This window comes from Kryptolebias marmoratus, linkage group LG12, assembly GCF_001649575.2.
Source record: "Kryptolebias marmoratus isolate JLee-2015 linkage group LG12, ASM164957v2, whole genome shotgun sequence".
Taxonomy (NCBI): domain Eukaryota; kingdom Metazoa; phylum Chordata; class Actinopteri; order Cyprinodontiformes; family Rivulidae; genus Kryptolebias; species Kryptolebias marmoratus.
Window position 1 is genome coordinate 2,218,788 of NC_051441.1, and position 21,492 is coordinate 2,240,279.

Below are 21,492 nucleotides of genomic sequence, written 5' to 3' on the forward strand. Positions count from 1 at the left end.
AGAGGCTGAATGGATGGGAGCACACTGCAGCTTTAACAGCATGAGCTGCATGATAGCATGCATGAGTGCGTTCACACATGTGGGTGTGAACATAAGCCGGCGGGTGACTCCGTGTGTGCCAAGTGCTCCACCTACTGTTGAAATGCTGAACACAGAGCGTGTCGGCACAGATGATGCTGTCAGAGCTGTGACCTTTTGTTGTTCTCTTATTCCTACGACACCAGGGACACTGCAGACTCCGGAGTCACACGCATGTGGAGAAAGTTGGCTTAACACAAAGAGACAAGGCGAGGGAGGAGGTGAGGAGGAGGGTGTTCTGCATGCTGACACAATGGATTGATACGAATGAGGATTGTAAAGCTGCAGGGCTCTCTCTCTGGTTCAAGGTGATTCTGCTTCCAGTTTACCGTCACGAGCCCGCTTCATTAGCTCCAGAATCATTCAGGTATTTGCCACAAGAACAGGTAATAACCCCACCCACACACATGCTCAGGCCTGATGGGCTCTCAAACAGGTGATTATAACCAAAGGCAATTTATCCATATGTAATTACATCCAATTAAACCCCCACCAGCCTTCCTTTGTAAATGAGGACTGAACATAAAAATACCTTTGATGAATTACACCACACAGCCGCGCGGCTCGTCCATAAATATTAGACGTGGCTAATGATGATGGCATCTGCAGGTAATTGAATATTAGGGAGTGGGAACAAAAGGCTTAAGGCAAGAAGAACATTACCTTTATTGAAGAACATGGAGGCCATCTGACCCATCTCGACCCGCTCCACGATGTCGAAATGATCCACGGGACCGGCTCTCTCTGTGAAAACAAAGGAGAAAATGTTAGTGAACAGAATTCACAAACCACTGAGAAAACAGCTCATCTCAGTCCTGTACACACCTTATTTTACTTCATTAGGATTTTATTTTGACAATTTTTTTTGCACATCTTTTTTCAAATTCTTTTGTATATATTGGTCTGTTTCTTCTTGATTATATGTGCAGTTGTAACATAAGCTATTTCCTTTTGGCATGAATAAAGTTATTTTGATTCTAACATTAAATTCTAATTTTTTGTGTAAGATCTCTTTAGAAACACGACCCAAATATGACACAGTTAAAGTCATGTTTTGACTTTTAAAATGTTTGTTTTGAACATCAACAGAGGCTCCTGCATGTGAATAATTGGATAACTGCATGTTTAAAAAGCTGAAAAGGTGGCCTAAAGAAAGAACTGCATGAGTGTGTGTATTGATTCAGACACCAATATCTTTACTTTAAAATGAGCAAATAAAAAAATAACAAGACTGTTAGGAGTCTTTAACTCTAAATAAAAAAGCTGGGTAGAGATATCAAAAGCATGTAAATAAAAACAAAAAGTTGCCTTTTTCCCTCTTTCCTTCAAAGTAATTAGAATAAAAGAGATCACTACTTACGGACAGACAAGATGGGTTTTGTTTCTGGTTCTGATCGGCCTCGGCCCATAACATCATCGTCTGAATAGTCGGAGCTGGAGTCGCTGTTGTCAGTCTGTGGAGAATGAAACCATGTTTGAAGCTCTAGTTTAGGTTCCTGTTTTCCTAATTCCTCTACATCAACAACAGTCAGTTTACAAGCTATTAACTCTGCGTTTATTCGCTCTGTATTTGACGCAGGGGAGGCAACATCTGGAAATTACAGCCAACAGCTGGGAAGCACTTTGGAGGACGGAGCCGCTCGCAATCCTCAACAATCACATCACCAACATGTAGCTTTTTGTAATTTCCCACAGTCCGTGCAGATTAATGTCAATTAACTGTCAGTGGTGGTGAAATTTGTGAGCGTCATCAGCTGAATGAAGAGCGACAGCCAGTAATGACTCTGCAGCAAACAGAACACGAGACAAACACGAACCAGAATTAGAAAACCGTTCACGTCTGCAGGCACTAACACACAATCAAAGTCAAACTCCAGCTCTGAAAGGAGAAAAGTCAAACAGGTCCGCAGAATGTAAACAGAAATCTGAATCCTCGCCGTTCGTGTTTAACGTTTAAACATCGTCTAACAGTAAAGGTTTCATCTGTGCATCGATGACTTTAAAGTTGTTTCATTCCTAAAACAACCTTATATTCACGGCAAAAATTACTATAATTTACTGACATCTAGAGTCTGAAATGACAAACTGTACTAAATATTACAAGTTCAAACTCTAAACTACAAAATAAAAGTAAAATTAAATGTAACATCTGTGCCTAAAAAGCAGCTTTTCTGGACGGCAAAGAAAAATATTTGCAAGCAACAAAACATGGAGAATGGAGAGTGTTCAGAGGAGCAGAAAGCTCTTTATTCACTTTGTGTTTTAATATCTCATGAAAAAAATGCACATTTTCTGTTTGTGTAAACTTATTATTAAACTTTTAAAAATAAGGTCTAAAAATTATGGAAAAACTGATGAGAATATGACAGAAAACAGATTCCAGCAAAACAAAATCCTGTCTGACAAACAGTTACAGGAAGTTTTCTTTGCTATCAGAGACATTTCACATTAAAGTCTATAAAGAAGCTGGATTTATGGTGTTGGTATATTAAAGGGACAGTTTGGACATTTTAAATCAGGGTTCTGTGAAAATACCTTCCCTGTTGTAGATAGGTCTCTGAAGGAGAAACAGAGTTTCATTCTGACAGAACCGACGAGCAAACAGCTCGTCTGAAAAGGGACAGATTTCTGACGTCTTAAAACTCCAATCACAAACCTTTCCACCTCTGTCAGTCTTCCATTCCACGGTTATTTCAGCAGAAATATTATGATGATCCTGCAGGAAGTGCCCCAGGCTGCATTGGAAGTGTTACTGCTAAATGTTGCTGCTATTTATACTTACAAATAACCACTGAATTTCAGGCTGATAAGATTTAATGAAGCAGCGTTTGCAGAAACAGACATAAAACCTTTGAGATTGGCATTGCAGCAGAAAGTGCAGCAATCCATTGTGCTCTAATTCAGACTAGGCGTTAGCTCATCAGTCCTGTCAGAATTAAACTACTTTTCCAACGGAGAGCAAACCTCCTTGTCTACTGACAATCACTTCATGAGAACATTATCTTGCTACACAGCTGTTTAACATTTAATTAATACGACTTCAGTCTTCTCCCACCAACATAACTTATTTCAACCAGGTTTAAATAAACAGCTGGTAATCTCTGTACAAGATAATAAGAATAAGAAGAAGGTAAACAGCACCTTCTCGGATGATGCGTCAGTGAGAGTAAAAGAGAAAAAAGAAAGTGTGGAAGTTAACAGGCTTCACTCAGGCAGAGAGAAATAAAAGGCATTCAGCAGTAAACATTTCCTGTCCTACTCCTCTCTTGTTTTCCATTATGTGGGAGGAAAATGCTGAGGAGTACAGCAGCCATGAATCAAGGCTGAGCGTTGGAGCCGGGCTATTGTCCACAGGATCATAACTCCTGAAATGGAAACCCAGGGGCATTAAGCAAGATGACTTCTGCACCGAGGGGGAAACAAAAAGCAAAGGCCGAGCCGTTCGGGGAGCGCCAAGTCTTTTTCTTAGTCAAAGTAAAAAAAAATGATTTAAGACTTGGTTATTTCCCCTGATAATGGAGTACGGTTCGACACTGATGGCTTCATCCAAATTGGGATTTTTCAGACGGGAGGCGAGAGACGCTTTTAAATTGTGCTTGGATTGGACAATAAAATACCATCAACTTTCAAAAAACAAAAATACAACTTCCTATAAAAAGAGGGAATTATTTTTAGGCTTTAAAACTTGAATACTGTCCAGTCAAATAACTTTTACTGTGCTAGAAATAAAAGCAGTCAGTGTTTGTCTATAAAAAGTCAAAATGTCAAAAAGAGGTCCTCAGGGAGACAGACTTCAGGCAGCGTTGCTTGTAGAAACTACGGTTTAAACACTTTATTGTGTGTCTAATTAAGTGTTCTTGCTGCTGATTCAAACATTATTACAAAGTAGTGCATGCCTTAAAGATGTACGAAAAGTTGATTTTTAAAAAATCATCTGGTCATTTCAAGTTTTAAGAATGACGTCAACATGACTTTAGGCTTTAGAGAACGGGAATGGTGTTCTAGGAATACGCAAAGGATTTTTTAATCATTTTAGCCTTGCATCAACACAAAAACAGTGGTTTAAGAGTCCCAAAATGGCATTTTTTTAAACCAGGTTCCAGAGCGAGAAAATCCTGAAACACCACAGTTGGATTCTTGTGTGGACAGCTGAGACATTTTAAAAACGATGACGTCATGGTCACCTACGATCCCAATAATGACCGATTACCTGCTTGTGTTTTTGTTGCAGACACCAGTGATCAACAACAGCAAAACCTTCAGATGTTGTATTTAAAAGAAAACACAAAGGAGAACTTCCATGATGTGGACAGTCCACAAAAAGGATCTGGTTTCTGCTCGTGTCGTCTCCGTCCTCGTCTTTTTCTTCTTGTGTTTACAGTTTGAGGCGTCTGCTCCATGTTTTCTTCCCTGTTTCTGATACATTTATGACAGCATTGTGTACAGTTCTCTTATGGTACTACAGCGTTTGGGTCGTTTTTGTGTTTCTGTGTGGATGAAAACATTTCCATGTTTGCAGGAAAAAAAAAAGATTGTTTTTGGAAAGCCAGCTTCCTCATGTGGACGAGGACACAGAAGCAGTGAGTGAAAAACTGAGTCCATTCTTGTTGCTTCCACAGCACAAAAACAGGGTCAGTATCTGCTAAAACCTGACAATTAAATGCTTTGATTGAAACCACAGTTTGTTTGTTAGTTTCAGGACTTCAGTTTGTAAAGTTTCACCTGAACAAACAGAAGACTGCCTGTTGAGGACCAGATTATTGTTATTATGTTCTGGTACATAAAACCTTACACTCCAAAGGGATGTATGTTTACCTTTACTTACTCCAACTAAAAGCTGGAAATATATTTATAGGCTGCAGAGTGTAAACAGGGTTGTCTATTGTCTGATTAGTAAAGTCCCCTTGAAGCTGAGCAGCATTTCCTTCTTTATTATTGTGTTTATATGACACAGCGAATGGATTCCCATCCATCCAACCAATCTCCTATTCCAGATATTTACATACAAACACACTCCGAGCCCTCTGAACATCCATCATCTCACCTCTTCCTGCTCCCTTCTCTTCCAGCTCAGCTGAGCGTTGGCCGCCGCCATCGCCTCAATCACGAAAGTGGTGGTCATGTAGCTGACGGAGGACAAACAACAGGTTATAAAGAACTGATCCTGATGAAGGTTTGAGGACATCAGACAAATAAAGGTAAACTGGAAACAAATTCCATAATTTCTTTGGAACAATCTAAGCTCAGGGAAGAAAAAGGCAGACGTTTTGATATATAAAATATATAATTAATTTAAAGAGAACCAAGAGAAATGTTAAAGCTGCTGCCAGTTCCTCATTATGGTCACCAAGGCAGCGACACATTTGTGTCTGTCACTCCCTGACTGCCACGTAATTGAAAAGGAAGATGGAAACAGATTCTGTCTGTGCTGATCGACATCTCACCACCAAAATTCATAACACACTATTTCCTGTCAAGTGGGATATAATTTGCATGTTTTATACAAAACACGCTCAGAAGAGTGTGTGAAAATAATAATAATTAATATGATTATTATTATTATTGATGTTGTTGTTATTTATAGCGCTTCACTAATACCCTTGGTGTGCTATACTTTGACTGTAAAAAAAGTTAGTGTTCCCAAAAGTATTCATTATAATTTAAAATTAATACTTTAAATTGTATTAAAATAATAATTATAATAATAACAACAAGTTGAGCAGATCTGCTGGATTCCCTGAAAAAGCAAATATAAAATGATGTCATCTTTAAACTTTTAACAGTATATTACAGAACATTTCACTTTAAATTCATGAACCTTCATGTTAAAAAAAAATAAATAAAAATCAACCGACCTTCTTGCTCGTCTTTATTCACTAAGCCTTCACTCACTACATTTTAGCATAAACCGTGTGAAATTTAATGAATTATTCAGCTGCTTTCGCTTTTCACTAAATCATTGTCTTTATTTTCCCACTTTGTGATTCTTATTTTCATTTTGGGCGTCAAAATTATTCCACAAACCACACGCCAGTTCACCAGAGCAAAGAAACATGATTGACCTTGCACGTGCTATGCCAATAAAGACTGAATAATGTGTTCTGCAGGGAGCTGAAAAGCAATAAAAACTGTAAAAGAAGGCAAATCTGAGCGAAAACATAAACCAAACAAACACATCAGAACAGTCAGACTAAAGATGGATGACAGAAATGAGACTTTTATTCCCACAGTGGAGGTGAGGAAGAATAAAACTCACCTCATAAAAGCTAAAATGCAGATGAGAGCCAGGCTGACCACCCAGCCGGCTGTGGCGAAGGCTCTGGGCATGGTGAGAGCGCCCGTTCCCACGATCAGATTGAACATGTACACCAGCCCCACCTAGAGGAGAAAGGATGGAAGAGAAGGTAAAGATCCTTCTGCCACCTACAGACAACACGACTGTGCTGACCTACACACAGGAGACACCAAAAATCCCACTTTAAAGGAAACTAAAAACCTGAGTGTGTACAAACATTAAAGTGAAGACAGAGCAGAGCTGTTCCAGCATCAAGCCTCCTCAGGTCTGTCTCCAGGACCTTGGTCCATCAACCCACTGGACTTTGTGTCCATTCCTCGCCACCAAACCGCTGCAGCTCCTTCTTTCACGTGTGAAGAAGAAACGCTGAGGGTCCACTGTCCTGTTTTAGTTGTTTCCCAGCTCTAACAGTCCTGATTCAGTGGCTGAATTTAGAGATTGACCGATATCGGCCACGTTTTAAAAACCGTCAGTCAGCAATGGCTGCGCAGACTTCATCACTTACAGAGCAGCAGCTTACTGTAGGCCACAATTTAGTTTCTTTTAAAAGCAAGGATGTTCTTTCATGTACTGTTTTTTTAGCGTAAAAGTCCTTCTAAGGGCCGTTAAATAATTTTTTAATGTAAGCTGAGCAATTCTTGTAGATTTCGTTAAATAAAAAATATCTATTGGCCAAAAATATTTGACCCCTGCCACGTACGCCCTTGAATCAAAGAAAACAACATAAGATTCACTACAGAAACTAATAAGAAAGTAAAAATGAGCCACATCTCTTCACTCACCACACCAGTTTTGTAATGTCCCAATGGCCTACTTCACTTATCGGGGTGCAGGTGATAAGAATGCCGGAGAACAAGTTCTATTCCCTGTCCACTAAAGGATAAGAAAATAGGGCAGGACCAGTCCGAACCAGGCCTCAGGTTATCAGAACTTATACAAGGAGGTCTGGGCTTTATAAATACCACAAAGGACAGAATACTAATCAGATGTTGCTGGAGACAGCCTGATGCTGTCAGAGTTAACGTCTCCAGATTTGGGTTTTCATGTCATTCTTAATAAATTTTGTCAATTCCTTAAAAGGTTTATCTCCTGGCCAGTGTCAGCGTCCCCATGGTCCAATAGACAGACTGTCCCGTCTCTGCAGAAGAGCTGCTGCTCCATCAGGGCCATCTCTGGTCTCGTGGATGTTTCTCTCATTAATCTGGGAGTTTTGGTGCTGTAATGTCAGAATCTTTCCATTTTCTAATAAAAATGGTGCTCAATGGGACGGTTTGAGACGTTTTCGATCTGTTCTTCTCTGCAGCTTTGTGTCTGATCTGGGTGGAGAGTTCCTTGGTCTTCATGCTGCCTCTTGCTTTGTGGTAGTTATTGTATAAATATTTACTAAAATCCTTTCACATTTAGACTGTTCACAGGAGGATTTTATTAAACTAATTATGTGCGTTCAAACAGTAATGGTTGGAGCTCAAAGCGACAGGTGAACATATATGCACCACTTTCTGATCATTTATCTTAATTTGAAGTATTCTGACTACATTTATTACTTATATCCATTTAAATTTCAGGTTGTTAGGCAATAAAATAGAAAGAACACCAATTGAGGGGAATACCTTTTTAACCAATCTAAGCAGAGAGCATCAGTTTCTCTTCAGCGTACTGATGAAGCTCAAACTACCAGGAGGAAGAATTAACTACGGTCACAGAAGAAAACTTAGCTATCAGATAGCAGATTACTTAATAATTCAAAGCTTTCACTTCCTGAAAAAAGCAAACATCTGAGCAGCAGAACTGAGTCTCAGCAGCAATATCATGCTGAAGTCAGCAAAGTCAGGGTGAGCTGTCAAACCTGAGTCCAGACCACACAGAGACGTGATGGCTCTCGATAATAAAAAGAGGATGTGTGTTAACCTTCCTCTTAATTGCTTTAGTTTCAGCTGCAGTTTCATACTCACAAGAATCTACTCATTTGGTAACTAGTTAAATAACGAGCGTTTGTCTTAACAGAAGCCAATAAAGCGTCTGCAAATCAACAACAAAAGGAATCAGCAGCTCCTGACAGATGGACTTTGAACCCAACATTTTTTACAAAACCTCATCAAATGGAAGAGGGTTACACAAGTCCCTGTCTTCCAACAATCTGAAGAAGATTTCAGTGTTTATTTGACTTACGAATCCGGAGTAAGGTTCTCCGGTGTCTGTGATCCCACCTGCCATGGTTGGTGTTTGGGATCTTCACCTGAAGGAAGGAGGAAGTAATCAGATTCCTTTTCTGTTATTAACGTTCACTTTGGTGCCAGAAAGTGATGAAAACAACAATAATCTCTACTGGGTGAAAATCTAATGATGAGTTTTTGATGTAAGACAAAAAATCTTAACCTGAAAATAATTAATATTAGACTCAAAATTAAAGCAGTCAGGCTCCCTGTAAAAAAAACAAGTAAAGAGCAAAAATGTATTCTGAAATGAATTTATGTTGCTCAAATATCTGTTTTATTAAGCTAATAATATTTTTCTTCTCAGTATCAATAAATTAGATTCATGTTGCAGAAATTTTAAATTCTGGGCTCATAATTCAGCACAGTTTCAGTCATCTGATGACAGAAATTAATCATCCATATCTAGACAGAATAACTTGATCTAATATTTACTGTTTCAGAAGCTCTTTACGACGAAGATTTATTTACTAAAACTAACAAATAAGGAAGCAAACACAAGTTTTTTAATGTTCTTTTAAAAATATTACAGTTCTTTTATTTTATTTTTCTTTGCTCATTAGCAGTTTGGATCTTTTTAGGATATTTTACATCATTTTACAGTTTGTATTCATCACTACACTATCCCAAGAGTCAGAAAGAGAACTTATTCTTAATGCTTCTGTTGAAAATGTCGTCAAAGCTGAGACGAAACCCTAAGAAATCACCATGCATTATTTATTAGCTGTAAAATGCTGCAGCCAGACTCCATTAATGGGAAATGATTTAATGGATCGGGGCACCAATACTCTGTCCTGCTGTTTATATCAGGATTATAAATAAAATCCTGGTGATTACATATAACCGACTTATTGACCACAAGCTTTTATACTAGCAGCTCAAATAATCAGGAACACCAAAATCAAACTAGTTTTTAGTTGTCATTTAATATAAAACAAAAAACATTTTCCTTCTGATTGACTTTTAGAGGTAAGGCTTGTTTTTACTGCTGTTAAAGTCTCTTAGTTTGTCCTTTAAATGTTTTAAATAATCTGAATATTGTCTAAATGTGTTTTATTTCCTCTTTTAGCACCAGTTTATTTTAAATGTCTGAGTAAATTATAATCAGAGTGTTTTTAAGTCGGGGTCAGAGATCATTAAGGGCTTGGTGTGAGCAGCAGCTGTTTACCTGTGTTTACCTGCCTGAGCTGTCCCTGCTGAACACACCTGAGGGCGTACCGCCAAACCAGAACACCTGCTGCAGTTCACTGGGTTTTACTGTAACATTGTCTAATAAAATATCCGGTTTTAAGGGCATACAGAAGCTGTTGTTATCACAGAATGGGGAGTACAACTCACCTTCCTTCTGCCCAGTCTTCTTCGTGTTAGCCGCTATGCTAACAGGAAGCTCCGGTTAGATGGGTCCGTCCGAGCCGAACAAACGGAACACAGTTAGCATTAGCTAGCATGGGCTGTTACGGTGGAGTCGGGAAAAGAAAAGAAAAGAAAAACATAAACACACATTCTCAAGGGCTGACAAAGCGAGGCTCTGACACTGAGCCCATTTGGGAATCAAACTAAGCGATCAGCTGACCAGCTTCCGCATGTACAACTCAAACTTCCGGTCTCCGCCTTCACAATAAAAGCATCATTTTCTTCTCAGAAACTTCTCTTATTATTACTTTTTTGTCAGATTTTATGAAACATGACAAGATAATTTAAATAAATAAACAAACACCTTTTTGTGATTTCTAACTAAATGCCAGCAAGTTACAACAAGCTGACCCTAAATGTTAAAAAATGTTAGGTTTTCGCCTTGTTTTCAAAAATTTCTTAGGATTTTAGGATTTGCTGACAAAACTGTATCCTGACTGCAGTGCAGCAGTTTGAAACTTAAAGAAATTAAGGAAATCAAAGAACACTATAGTTAAACACTGTGATGAAGTTTGTGACTAAACAAGAAAAAAACAAAAACACGGAATCTTTTACCTTATTTCACTAGTTATGAATAGTTGTTTAGTATTTTTTTTTCTCTAATTTTGAAAAACATTATAAAAGAACCTTGGTAATCTTTGCTTTCTCCTTGTCTGTGTTGGCATATTGTAGAGCGTTGTCAGCGTTGGGGTCAGGGGTCACGTCTTTGATTTCCTTTTAAATTCTAAATGGGGTTTTCTTTAAATAACAACAGTTGTATAAAACTTTTACATTGCATACTTAAACTTTCTGCTTTTAAGAGTATTATGAGAATCTTTATCTTAATTGTATTTTGGCAGAGTTTGTAGTTAAAGATTGAGTTCCTGATTAAACAAAAGAAGATAAGGCAGTGACAACAGAGTCGTTTATTTCTTGTGAATTATTCACACCTTGAGTGGTTAAAGTCACATGAGTGTCACTGAAGCACCAGAGGATCCTGTTCAGACCGGTGTTTCACCTCTGTGGTAAGCAAGAAACTGTGATCCTAGAGATTAAAATGCAGAACCACCTTTGGAAAGATGCCAACGCTGCATGTATGTGTCTGTTGTCAGAGGTCAGAGGTCAGGTGAACAGATGCTCCTGATGTACTGAGCAGCAGTCTGCTTTTTACCATTAAGACCTCATCAAACCCATTTAAAAACTCAGTTATAATCTTTCATTTAAAAAAAAAAAGATTTTATTTATTTTTTATTTATGTTCTTTTATTTGAAATGTTTAGTTGGAGTGAGGACAGAGGACGCAGAAGACAGAGTCACATGGAGGAGGATGACTCGCTGTGGCGACCCCTGGAAAAGGGAACAGCCAAAAGAAAAAGAAGAAGTTATTTAACATGTAAAACATTTGTTTTTAAATGTGCTCATAAACTTTACATATCAGCGTTTTAGGTCACAAAGAAACTTCATCTGAGGAAGAAGTTAAACTAGAAAACTAAACAAATCATGTCGATTCAAACTGAGTCAGGCTAAAAAAAACAACAGCTTTTTCCTAAAATAATATATTTGATAATTATGATTATTAGAGAATTTACTGTTCTGAGTCTGCCTGATATGATCCACATCGTTCAAGTTTTAGATTTTATTCTGATTTTGAGTTTTTTGATGAATTGTTGAAGGTAGAGTTTTGACTTAGAGGTTAAAAGAATTTAACCTTTAATGAAAACAATCTGATGAAGTTGTTACCTTTGCTTTGCATATATGTATAAAAGCATTTGACTCTTGATTCTTGCTGTTTGATTTAAAGCTCACTACCTGGAAGTATTTTACTGAACACAAAGGTCAGAGAGACTAAAACCCAGCGTGGATGTTTTCAGAAAGCACAGAGAGTTCTTCCTTTTGTTTATCAGATCCACCTCCTTCCTATGAAGCTGCCATTCATCAACTCTTCATGATGAAATTTAAATTAAAACGGTTTTTGGTTGACCGCAGGTTATTTCAGCTCGGTGTGCACACTGAAACCCTTTCTGCTGCAGCTGCAGGTGAACAATAGAAATGTTCAGCTGGTCTCTTTTAAATAACTCACCCAAAGAGCACAGGAACAAAGACGCTTTTTCACAATCAAATGCATCAATTAATTTCTTATTTGCACTTTTGTGTTACTGCATTTACGCAAGCCGCTCTGTAGTTTATAAAAGTGGACTCAAACTGAACTGAAGGCAAACAGCCATGGCCGTCCTAAAGACTCTAACTTTTCTTGCTTTAATTGGTGAGTTAATGCTCTAAATTAAACGTAGATTCTTGTGAAAAAAGAAGATTTTTCAGGGTTTGTTATTTCCTCGCAGGTGTTTCCAACAGCCAGACTTCAGACTGCTCTTATTACAACCTTCTGAACCACCTGAACCTGACTTCATCAAATACAGTTCTTGAAATCATGCGTCCCGTGAAGAACTGGACCAGAACCACGGTCGTCCAGATGGACTTGTTGCTGTACGGCATTTTAGACGTGGTAAGTGTCCTCCTCGTCTCTGTCTGGGGTTAAGCTTTTTGCCATATAGAAATTATGATTTTTGGCAGCTGATTAACATTTTATTTGATTTAAATGCAAAACACAGCTGATTAGATCCACTTGTTTTAACTTTTTCAGTATAAAAAACAACAAAATAAGCTGCAAAGGGAAGTGTTCATTTTTCTGATAAAATGTATATGTCAATAAACAAACAATAAACAGTAGATTTGCCATCACTGTACAAAGTGATGAACCTTAAAGTTAGTTCATTATCTTTGAGAAATTGAGATATAATGTTAGATACAAAAATAACTAAAATAAAAGGGTTAATCTATTACTAATAGCAAACACCAAGACTGATTGATAAGTGTTTATTATTATTATTGATAAGTGTTGATGCAGTGAGGGTTTCCATGAAGGACACAGGAAGTAATTCAGAATAAATATTTCTGTATAAATCATTAATGGGGTACATGTCAGACCAAGTAATTAAAAATAAATAAAGCTAAACTATATTACAATAAATAGTTGTAGGGGTTAGAGCAACAAAAATAGAATAAAGACACCAGAACTAATTTAAAAATCTGAATCTTAGGTTACAGATGATAAATTCAAACAGATCATGTCAGGAAATGTACAATCTAAAGGTTAAAACTAAAATAAAGTTATCTCAAACTAAATCCATCTCTCCTAAACTCTTACTGTTACATTTCTACACATATATTTATTTAAATATATTGTGGTTCCCCAAAAAATGCATTTATATATGAAAAGCTACACAATATCTGAAGAAATGTGTGAAACTCTGTCATATAAAACTGAAGATCCTGCACCTAAAGTCAGTTTGTGATGTAAACATTCAGCACGCCCAGAGCGCCACCCAGGTCGCACCGCCCCCGACCTTTGACCTCTGTCCCTGCAGGTGGTGATCATGTGTTGTGAATGAAATTGATCATTTTACTGCTGATTGTCTGCAGGATGAAAAGTTTCAAACCGTCACGTGTCACATCGAGATCAACACGGTGAGGAAAACGGTGACCGCACTGAGTTCAGGCGTCACGTCTCGCTGTTGATCTCTGTAGATGAAATATTTCTCTTTGTTTTTGAAGTGTTGGATGAACGAATTTCTGTCCTGGAACGCCTCCGACTTTTGTGGGATCGAAATACTGAGTCTTCCCAGGTCGATGCTGTGGATCCCAGACATAGCCATCAGAGAGGAGTATCTGTCAAACACTGTTTAAAATAAGATTAATTTAGTTTATGTCAGCATAATAAAAACAAGACAATGTTTCTCCTCTTTTGTCTCTTTTCCTCGCTTTAGTACATCTGATGTTGGGAGTCTTCATGATGGTCCATTTGTCAGCTTGTATTCGAACGGTATGGTTTATGCAAACTCCCGGTATCGGCTGACTTACACCTGCCAGCTCAACCTCTTCAGGTTCCCATTTGATGAGCAGCAGTGCAACATCACGTTTTCATCTATGAGCTCTGGGGGTAAATTAAACTAACTTATCGAGGTTTAAAAAGTGAGGGTGAATGACGTTCTGTCTGACTGAAAGTGCTTCTCTTTTGGCGTTGGAATATCAATACAAAATAATATTTAAAAACAAGAACTGGGTGCAAAAGTTTTCTCTCTAATCCTCACAGGATCAAAACGATATACACAGGCTCTGATATAAACATTTATTCACTGAAATTTTCTTTAACAAGTGGTGCTGAAGGTCATCAAGGCCGAGGCCTAGAAGCTTCTCCTTGGTGATCATGATTGACTGCAGCTGGTAGTTTCCCTTTGCCAGCATTCAGTGGACTGACCAGTACTCAGAACAATGGAAAAAGTCCAAGGAAGATCTAACAAGATGAAACTGGTTCAGGAGCAACTCAGGAACCACCCAAGCTGCCAAGAAAATGGGTCAAATATCAGAACCTTGTTGATGAATGTGTGTGGTGGAGGTGCAACCAGCTGTAGTAATGGGGAACCCAGATAAATTTGATCCACAACAAAGTCAAACTTGTTCACATTGTTGTATAATCTTTCCACCCTAGAAAAAGAATGGTTGAAATAAATTGTTACGAGCCCCAAAATCAAAAAGAAAAAACATTCATGGAAACTTCTGTAAATTTAACGCAGCAGCTTCTGTTAGTTGTTTAGGTAAATAACTAAATGAACAACTTCAGAGGGAATTCATTCATCTTTCTCACTTTATATTCCCATTTTCTGCACAGAGGAATACATAAAACTCGAAGCAGCCAGAAATGACACAATTCTCACCAAACTGTCGAACCAGATCATGACGACTCAGGGAGAGTGGAAGCTCGAAGGGATGGAGATCATCGAATACACGTCAGCTGAAAACATTTCACTCACAAGCAAACTTGTGTACATGGTAAGAAAACGTGTTCAGAAAGTTCAGAAACAAATCCGTGAAGTGTTTAATTATTGGCTGCTCAAACAGGTTACCCTCCAGAGGAAGCCGTTTCTCTACGTGGTTAATCTGATCATGCCCCTGCTGTTTTTACTGGTGCTGGATTTGGCCTCGTTCTTCATCAGCGAGGCCAGTGGAGAAAAGCTGGGGTTCAAAGTGACGATTCTTCTGTCCGTCTTTGTGTTGCTGCTGATTCTCAAAGATATTCTACCATCGACTGAAGACGACCTGCCAATGATGGGTAGGCAGCGTCTCGCTCAGGTTCAGGTTTTATCGTCACACTGAGTCGTAACGTCGCTGCATCTTTCTTCCAGCCATCTATTGTGTTTCCGTTTTCACCCTGGTGTGGATAAGTGTCTTAGAGGCCATGTTGGTCAGCTTCTTAACCAACCTCGACAGTTCTCATGGCGAGGATGAGCCAAACTCAGAAGATGTCAAAGAGCAAATTCAGCAAGATGCTGATGGTCACAAAGGTACGTTTCCAGACGTCACAACCACAAACTTCAAAGTATTTTACTGGGATTTTATGTGACAGACCAACACAAAGTAATACTAAAACTCTGAAAAGTGGGGCGTGTGTTTGGATACTCGCCTCGTGTGTGTAATTTATACAGCTGTTCTGTGTTGCAGAACATTACTGATCAAACAGCATCACGAAGACCAAGGAACACACCAGACAGGTTAGGGATAAAGTTGTATCTCAACCTGAAACCTCCAGTCAGAGCTACAGTGGAATTATTATTAAATATTATTATTAAAAGTGTGGAACGGTTCAGTCGGAGGTCCGACCTAAATCCAGCTGAGAATCTGTGGCAGCTGAGGCTCTCTCATCCAACCTGATTGAGCTGCTTCTGCTTTCAAAGAATGATGAACAAAAATTTCAGTTTCTAGACGTGAAAAGTTGGTGGAAACAAACCCTTAAAGAGTTGGAGCTGGAGTTGCAGCAAATGGTGGTTTTACAAAAACATAACACTTCTCAGATTTTCATTTGTGAAACAATCATTTCCTTCCACTTCACAATTTAGTACTGTTTGTGTTGGTTTATCACACGAAATCTCAATAAAAAACTGTGAAGTTTGTGGTTGTAATGTAGAAATAGTTGTACTAATAGAAAATAAAACCATCCTTAGTTTTGAGGTGCTGGTCTTTGTGTCTCTCTTTAATCCTAAGAACCTGCCGGAGTTGAAGAGAAAGCTCACCCGGAGGCGAGTCGCCCTCCTCTGGAGCAGCTCGGTGACGACAACCTGCTGAAACAAACTCAGGGAAAAGTGAAGGCTGATCGACTGGAATCTGAAAGACAGAAAAGAGGCGTAAAAAATGCTGGATTCTGCACAAAACTGGCTGCAGTCATTGATGTTGTTTTCTTTGTGTTGTACCTGACTGCTGTTGTAGTTTCTCAGATAAGCATGTTTGTCATTTGGAATCTCCCAGAGTTTTAGATCCAGCTGATTACAGGCTGCACGCTTTGAAATGTTTTTTAATTAAATATCATCTTTTTATTTCCATTAGAAAATGCATGCAGGGATGATTAACCCCTGAAATTCTTTAAATCCTAGATTTGGATTAAATCCTACATTTTTGCTCTTAATTCACAGCCAGCTGTATTTAAGAATAACCAACAATATATACTAAACAAATTACTGCATGAAAATATTTATATTTGAAGTTTAGTGTTGAAATGAATAGTTAAATATAAGATTTTAAGATACAAAATCTACAGATGTTTATTATTTTTCCTTCTAATCTTTTTACCTAAAGCTCATAGAGACTTGATGTTTTCACTCTTATCAGGACAGTTTAATAAAAACTTTTAGTAAAATAAACAAATATATGGACTCCATCCTATTTTAACAAGTGAGAATGATTCCAGCAACAATTCTGAAAAAAGCCACAAATAAAACACATCTGTCCAGATGTGCTCATCTTAACCGATGCGTATACTTTATTTTAAGTTTTTCCAAACTAAAACCAATTATCAGAGTTAAACTTTCTGCTCATATTCTAAATCAAGTTGGATAATAATGAAAATATTCCAGTATTTCTTTAATAACTTAAATGCTTTCACCAAACACAGCAGTATGCAGAAAATAAGGTTTAATTTCTGCAGAAAATGCATCGTATGGAAAAGACACATTTAACAAAGAAAATACTTGTTTCTGGACTTTTAGTTTTGGATAATAATTGTGTTTAATATGGTTCCCAACACTTGAACATCTACACAAAGTGATCTGCAGCACGTCTGGATGGATGTCCAAACACAAAAAAATAAACACAAACAGATTTCATTGCTGCATAAAATCTTATACATGCAAAATTTTACAACCGTCTGAAATCACACAAAACTTGGCAGATTAGTGTTAGGTCATGATTGTAGATTTACAGATATTACAGGATTTTTATAACATCCAGATTCAGAAAAGACAATATGAACATAAAGAATAACAGAAACCAGAAACTGTGAAGTCGCCTCTTTAACCATGAGGTTATTTGTAATAAAGATTTGAATAACTTACATCTAAAAATCTCTTTTTTCTGTTTGTTGATCATTAAACTGTACAGAAGAAACGAAACACGTTTTAAAGTCGGAACTATGAAACATTTAAATTCCTAATGCTTCCTGGAAATGAAAACTTAATCAGAGTAAATTTAAGATATGCTTTAAAAGATCACGTGCAAAAAACCCCAAAACTCTGAATGATGACTAAAATTCAACCCACGCCATACAAATATACGTCATTAACATTAAAACTGCTAAAAAATACAGAAGAAAGAACAAAATGTCAACAATTTTAGCCAGTTTTCTGCAGAATCCAGGCTTCATTTTCTGCTTCTTCTGACTTTCAGTTTTCTGCTGAGCGGATTTCACTTCATCCAGGATTGTTCTCAGAAGATCAGCGTCACGACGAGGAGCCTCTTCTGGTTTAACGTGTCCATACTCTTCATCTGCTGAAAGAGACAAAAAAACTAACTGCAGCTAATTGCGTTTAAGACAAAATGTGCATTAATGAATAAAATCCAAGTTCATTCAACTTGTTCTACGAACTGAATGATGTTAATGATGACTTTAACAGTTAGTTATTCTAATTTTCAGATTATTTCAGGCCATATAAATGCTAATGTTTATAATAAATAGTTATTTGAATATCCCAAATGTGACAAAACCTAAGAACGACTTCCACCTTTGTCATCGTAAATCAATGGGAAAAATTGGACCTTTTTCTTGGATCTCTACAGGAATAAAACCCCATCTATAAAAATAACTTTTGATGCTGCACATGAATAATAAAATATATGATGAGCTTAATATGTGTTTAAAGGAAGAACGGGACAAAATAACACCTGAAACCTTTCTTCACTTGTATCCTTAATGTCAGAAGGTCTAAAGTGTTGGAGGAATTAATGGAAACATTACAAAAAAATAGTTTTCATTGTTTGTAAAACTGCATACTGAATTACTTGACTTCTAAAGTTATAAAACCTTTACTATCTGAAACTCTAAGTAAACTTAGTCAAAGTACAGTTTTTGTCTTGTTGATGGAAGGATTTTTGTTAAAATGTGGTCTAATATTCATTCATTTAACAAATTCAAAGAGAAGCTGGTTGAAAATGCACCTTTGTGAAGGTTGGCTTCCTGCTTGATAACTCTGTCAGCATCAGTGGAGCTTTCAGTGTTTTTACCACAAACATCGTCCAGATGAGTTAAGAAGTTCACCAGCATGGTCTCGAGAACACTGAGCCACACCAAGGTAAACACTGACACACACAGACTGGCTGGAGAACAGAGAACACAAGCACAGGAGTTAGAGGACGTTAAACATGATAAAGATCAGCTTCTGTGGCTGCTCACCAATTAATGGCAGACAGACTTCGGTAGACGGCAAAATGTCCTTCAGGATCAACAGTAAGACGGAGATGGACAGGAGCAGTGTCACTTTGAAGCTCAACTTATCGCCTCCTGACTCAGAAAGAAAAAAGGCTCCTAGATCCAAGACCAGTAAATACACCATGGGGATGATGAAGTTGATCACATAAAGGAAAGGCCTCCTCTCCAGTGTGACCTGAAAGAGCAAACAGGTCAGAGCCCAACAGATTCACAGAGAAGAGAAAAACCCAACGGCTCATAATCTGTTCTTACCATATACACCAGTATGCTTTGATTTCTCTCCACACTGGTCATGTTTGTGCAGACTATTTTTATTTCAATAAGGTTCCATTCTCCCTGAGTGATCATAAACTGCTCTGACAGTTTCAGCAGGGTCGAATCATTTCGGGCTGATCCAAGAACCAAAGACCTGACTGTGTGAAGGACAGAACAAGGTTCTGCTGTTAGACGGGGGAAAGTGATGAATGCCTGCCGTTAAGATGGTTATTTACCGTCAGCGCCCATGGATAAAAAGGTGATGTTGCACTGCTGCACGTCGAAGGGGAACTTGTAGAGATTAAAATTACAGGTGAAAGTCAGTCGCTGGCGAGCAAACGTGACCATCAAACCGCTGGGATGTAAGGTGACCCACGGGTCGTCAGCGATGGTGCCGCTGTCTGAGGCGCTGAAGGGAACATGAGAGGGAGCACATTTAGTCTCTGACGCTTGTTTGACTTTATTCTGACAGCTCTAACAGCAGAGAGGTCCAAAACATCATTTAGACGATCTTCCATTTTGTTCAGAGCTCCTGCTGGTTTCCTGTCAGCTGCTCCGCTCTGCAGGGGTCGCCACAGCGAGCGAACTTACACGAAAGATTTGGCAACTGGATGTCCTTCCTGATGCAATCTGGGTTCAAACCTCAGGATTAAGAAACCTCAGCACTGACCACCGAGCTATCACTGACCCTTTTATTAAAAAACAAACAAACAGTGCACTAAAATAAAACCTTTAAGTGATTTAATGACACCAGGGCAATATTTCTCCTCTCCTTTATGTATTCTTGTTTTTCTCCTGTTCTTATTTGTAATAATTGTGTGTGTGTGTGGGTGGGTGGGTGGGTGTGTGTGTGTTTATTAGATGTGTGGTTAGTTTGTATCGGTAGTTTCAGAGTTTTTTATTGTCAATTAAAGCCCAAACAGGGACTGAGTCTACAGATTGGCAACAGTTACTTTAACATGGAACTGTTTTCTGTATTGTCCCTGGTTCAAATACAGTTTACAGAAAAAACAACCCTTTCAAAATAAAAGCTCGGCTGACTACGGTTTTGTTTGTTAGGTTTATTCAGGACTGAGAGTGTAAACTGAGAGACACGACTTACTCTTGTTTGATGATTATATCCGGGATCCAAAGCATCGATCTGGGAAGAAACAGCTCATCTATCCCACAGAAGTCCGAAGAATTCCAAGTTAGGAAATCATTCATCCAGTACTGAGAAAAAGAAAGGTTGGGATGCAGGATGTGACAGGTTAGTAAGTTTTAATCAGTGCAACATTTCCTGAACAGAACCGAAGTGAGACGTACCTTCGTTATCCAGATGTGACTCGTGACGGTTTGAGACTTTTCATCCTGGAAACATCACGTTTACAATCTCCTTTCAGTGTCAAATTAGAGTTTTAGGATTTAAATGTAAGCACAGGAGGTCTATCTTTAATAATCACAGCAGAAATATATATTTGTTACTCGTGCTGAAGTGTCAACAGCAGCAGGAGGTGGAAAAGATCCTGGGATGCTGAAACCTGCAGTCCGTCAAAGGTTTTTACAAGTTTTACTTTGAAAGGAGAAAAAAACAAAAACTAAAGGAGAGAAGAGAAAAGGTTTCATTCATCCTCTCCTCCAGTGATGAGTCAGATTGTTTCTAGTTCAGAATCCAAACTCTTCTGATTGCAGAACATTTAAACAGTTATGAATCATGAGGAAACCTTTTTCTTCCTCTGATTGTGACGGGAGGTCTTATTTAGATTGAGCAGAGAGGGCAGCTGAAGTGTCCTGAGATCAGAAAGCTGCTCCCAGCTGCTGAGGAGGAGGAGGAGGAGGACGGGTGTGTTTGGAGCAGACAGAAGCTGCACAATCTCAGTGAATCTACTCAGTGTCGTTCATTAAACCAAACTGTTACTTAAAAGGTTCAATGAATCCCATCATATGGAATGAATGAATGAAGACAAAGAGGACACTTACCAGGCCTAAAATGCCGTACAACACCATGTCCACCTTGACCAGCGTGGGGTCAGTCCAGTTCTTCACGGGTCGCATGATTTCTAACAGGCTGTTCGATGAAGTCAGGTTCAGATGATTCAGCAGGCCGAAGTAGGAGCAGTCTGAAAACTGGCTGCTGGAAACACCTGCTGGGAACGAGCTCAGTCTTCACAACCAGAATCTGATCCAAGCAAAGCTGCAGCTGAACTTTATAAAATCACAAACCCACCAATCAAAGCAAGAAACTGTAGAGTCCTCAGAGCGGCCATGGCTGTCTGCCTTCAGCTAAACCTGAGGAAACCTTTATAAACTGCAGAGCTGCTTATAAACTGCACAGCAGCACTAAAGTACAAACGAGACCAGGATTGATGAGATTGTATTCTCAAAATTATAAAGAAGTTATATTTGTTCCTGGCTTCTGTAGTAATAAATAATAAATCAGCCAAAGAGTTCAATTGTTGACCAGCAGCTGCA

At 38.4% G+C, this 21,492-nt stretch overlaps 3 protein-coding genes across 6 annotated transcripts in view; 1 reads left to right on the plus strand and 2 right to left on the minus strand.

Annotated features, from left to right (window-relative positions):
- tmem104 (transmembrane protein 104) overlaps nt 1–10,182 on the minus strand; it is a 44,766-nt gene extending 34,584 nt beyond the window's left edge. Inside the window, exons 1-7 of one of the 2 annotated variants that reach the window (XM_017419281.3) lie at nt 9,925–10,182; nt 9,755–9,855; nt 8,543–8,609; nt 6,335–6,456; nt 5,123–5,204; nt 1,439–1,532; nt 742–822 (exon numbers count right to left, since the gene is read on the minus strand). In XM_017419281.3, the coding sequence (XP_017274770.1) occupies nt 742–822; nt 1,439–1,532; nt 5,123–5,204; nt 6,335–6,456; nt 8,543–8,587 (424 nt within the window). In that variant the 5' untranslated portion in view covers nt 8,588–8,609; nt 9,755–9,855; nt 9,925–10,182. The remainder of the gene's footprint in view (nt 1–741; nt 823–1,438; nt 1,533–5,122; nt 5,205–6,334; nt 6,457–8,542; nt 8,610–9,754; nt 9,856–9,924) is intronic. The other variant, XM_017419280.3, reaches the window with a different exon arrangement.
- Nucleotides 10,183–12,089: 1,907 nt separating this feature from the next.
- LOC108237741 (5-hydroxytryptamine receptor 3A) lies at nt 12,090–17,834 on the plus strand. The gene is made up of 9 exons (XM_017419366.3): nt 12,090–12,240; nt 12,317–12,480; nt 13,458–13,502; nt 13,590–13,699; nt 13,802–13,974; nt 14,704–14,864; nt 14,934–15,144; nt 15,218–15,376; nt 16,074–17,834. Exons 1-9 carry the CDS (start codon nt 12,201–12,203, stop codon nt 16,340–16,342), a joined length of 1,332 nt encoding a protein of 443 aa, XP_017274855.1. The 5' UTR covers nt 12,090–12,200; the 3' UTR covers nt 16,343–17,834.
- On the minus strand, nt 17,574–21,359 carry LOC108237744 (5-hydroxytryptamine receptor 3A-like). 3 transcript variants are annotated; one of them, XM_025006628.2, is made up of 9 exons: nt 21,248–21,359; nt 21,001–21,164; nt 20,347–20,391; nt 20,144–20,253; nt 19,278–19,450; nt 19,039–19,199; nt 18,751–18,961; nt 18,516–18,674; nt 17,574–17,849 (listed from the first exon to the last, which is right to left on the minus strand). In XM_025006628.2, exons 1-9 carry the CDS (start codon nt 21,285–21,287, stop codon nt 17,605–17,607), a joined length of 1,308 nt encoding a protein of 435 aa, XP_024862396.1. In that variant the 5' UTR covers nt 21,288–21,359; the 3' UTR covers nt 17,574–17,604. The 3 variants fall into 3 exon arrangements, with proteins under 3 accessions (XP_024862396.1, XP_017274859.1, XP_024862394.1); XM_017419370.3 differs by having other exon boundaries at nt 21,001–21,167; nt 21,248–21,358; XM_025006626.2 differs by having other exon boundaries at nt 17,574–17,846; nt 21,001–21,167; nt 21,248–21,357.
- Nucleotides 21,360–21,492: the final 133 nt, after the last annotated feature.

Bases quoted from the DNA above. Each gene is read 5' to 3' on its own strand.
- LOC108237741 (XM_017419366.3), top strand. From the start codon at position 12,201: ATGGCCGTCCTAAAGACTCTAACTTTTCTTGCTTTAATTG. The intron at 13,503-13,589 runs GTGAGGAAAACG...TTGTTTTTGAAG, and splicing joins GTCACATCGAGATCAACACG to TGTTGGATGAACGAATTTCT. The intron at 13,975-14,703 runs GTAAATTAAACT...TTTTCTGCACAG, and splicing joins TTCATCTATGAGCTCTGGGG to AGGAATACATAAAACTCGAA.
- LOC108237744 (XM_017419370.3), bottom strand. From the start codon at position 21,287: ATGGCCGCTCTGAGGACTCTACAGTTTCTTGCTTTGATTG. The intron at 20,392-21,000 runs GTAAGTGTCCTC...TGATGTTTCCAG, and splicing joins TGTACGGCATTTTAGGCCTG to GATGAAAAGTCTCAAACCGT. The intron at 20,254-20,346 runs GTACGTCTCACT...TCTTTTTCTCAG, and splicing joins GTCACATCTGGATAACGAAG to TACTGGATGAATGATTTCCT.